A 1,683-nucleotide genomic window follows, 5' to 3' on the forward strand; every position below is an offset into this window, starting at 1 on the left:
TGTCCATCAACCATCCATCCTTCATCCAACCAATAATCCATCCTTCATAGGTCAATCCATCCATCATTCATCCTTCCAACCAGTAATCCATCTTTTAACCATCCATCCTTTATCAATCAATCAACCATCCATCCATCTTTTATCCATCCTCCTCTGTTTACATGTTCTTTATAGGCTCTTATTTTGAAAAGATGCCAAATAGTACATCCCAAAACCTTTCGAAAGTAAAGTTGACTGCAAGAGTTTTAAATATGGCCGACCTGCTGCAGGGATTTGTGGGTAGGCAGGAACAGGAAGTGGAGGTCAGAGAGGAGGAAGCAGGTTCTGGTACCTGAGCATGGTGTCTGGGTGGGTGTCCATGTGGGCGTCCAGGTCCAGTCTGGAGCTGCAGATCTTGAAACAGATGGGACATGGCAGTAGCTCCTCCTCGGCGCCCTGAACCCCCGCTGTGTCCTCGGCCACTGCGTCCTCCGTCACCTAAACACAGAACCACACCATTAGGACTTCCTGTCCAACAGAAACCTGCTGGCACCGAGGACGAGGCGTACCTTTTTAGTGGGAGGCTCGTCCATGTTCTCCTCCTCCAGACCCTGACGCCGTTTGACAGACGGGCGGCGGCGCTTGGTGGGGGAGGGGGGGCTGCTGATGGGGACCAGACCGCTTGCTGGGTCTTTGTCATGAATCTTCATGTGTCTGAGGAGACGAGAATACGGCAGGTCAGAGACAAAACCAGTGGACAGACAAGTCAGAAGGAGCTTCCCGTTTCCTGTCTGGAACAACCTAAGGGGGCGGAGCCTAAACAAAGAGGGTTTGAGAGGACAAGGTGAGATTTTACAGGTTGTTTAAATGGAGAGGAGATGAGGAGCTCAGGAGACAAGGGTACAAGGCAATGTAAGGACACTAGAGGAGGACATAAGGAAAGGAGACACTGTCAAGAGACAAGAGAAGAACATAAGGAAAGGACACAAGGAAAGGAAACTCTGTAAGGACACTAGAGTAGGACATAAGAAAAATTTGGGAAAAAGGACATTGTTAAGAGACAAGAGAAGGACATAAGAAAAGGAGACACTGCAAGGACACCAGAGTTGGACATAAGGAAAGGAGACACTGTAAGGACACCAGAGTAGGACATAAGGAAAGGAGACACTGTAAGGACACTAGAGTGGGACATAAGGAAAGGAGACACTGTCAGGACACTAGAGTGGAACTTAAGGAAAGGAAACACTGTCAAGAGACAAGAGAAGGACATAAGGAAAGGAGACACTGTAAGGACACTAGAGTGGGACTTAAGGAAAGGAGACACTGTCAGGACACTAGAGTGGAACTTAAGGAAAGGAAACACTGTCAAGAGACAAGAGAAGGACATAAGGAAAGGAGACATTGTAAGGACACTAAAGTAGGACATAAGGAGACTGCTGCTCGCTCCTTCTATTCTTAGGTCCAACAGGCAGCCGGCTGGACGCCCATAAGAGGTCCTGACAGTCAGCAGATCTGAGAGCAGCTGACAGGAAACTGCTCATCAACCAATCAGAACTCAGAGGGGGCGGAGCCAAACTGAGAGCAAAGTCTGCTTCTAAGTGACCAATCAGAGAGCAGGAAACACGCAGAGTCAGCGAACAGAACAGTGAGGGGAGTGTGTGTGTGTGTGTGTGTGTGTGTGTGTGTGTGTGTGTGTGTGTGTGT

At 48.8% G+C, this 1,683-nt stretch overlaps 1 protein-coding gene across 1 annotated transcript in view; it reads right to left on the reverse strand.

The window, feature by feature from the left end:
* The window catches only part of rreb1a (ras responsive element binding protein 1a), a gene marked incomplete in the record, with an annotated part of 36,525 nt that overhangs the window by 10,529 nt on the left and 24,313 nt on the right, over positions 1-1,683 (reverse strand). Inside the window, 2 exon segments of the mRNA XM_037694104.1 lie at positions 332-477; positions 549-693. Of these exon segments, the coding sequence (XP_037550032.1) occupies positions 332-477; positions 549-693 (291 nt within the window).

This window comes from Nematolebias whitei, chromosome 20, assembly GCF_014905685.2.
Source record: "Nematolebias whitei isolate Nwh7 chromosome 20, NemWhi1, whole genome shotgun sequence".
Lineage (NCBI taxonomy): Eukaryota > Metazoa > Chordata > Actinopteri > Cyprinodontiformes > Rivulidae > Nematolebias > Nematolebias whitei.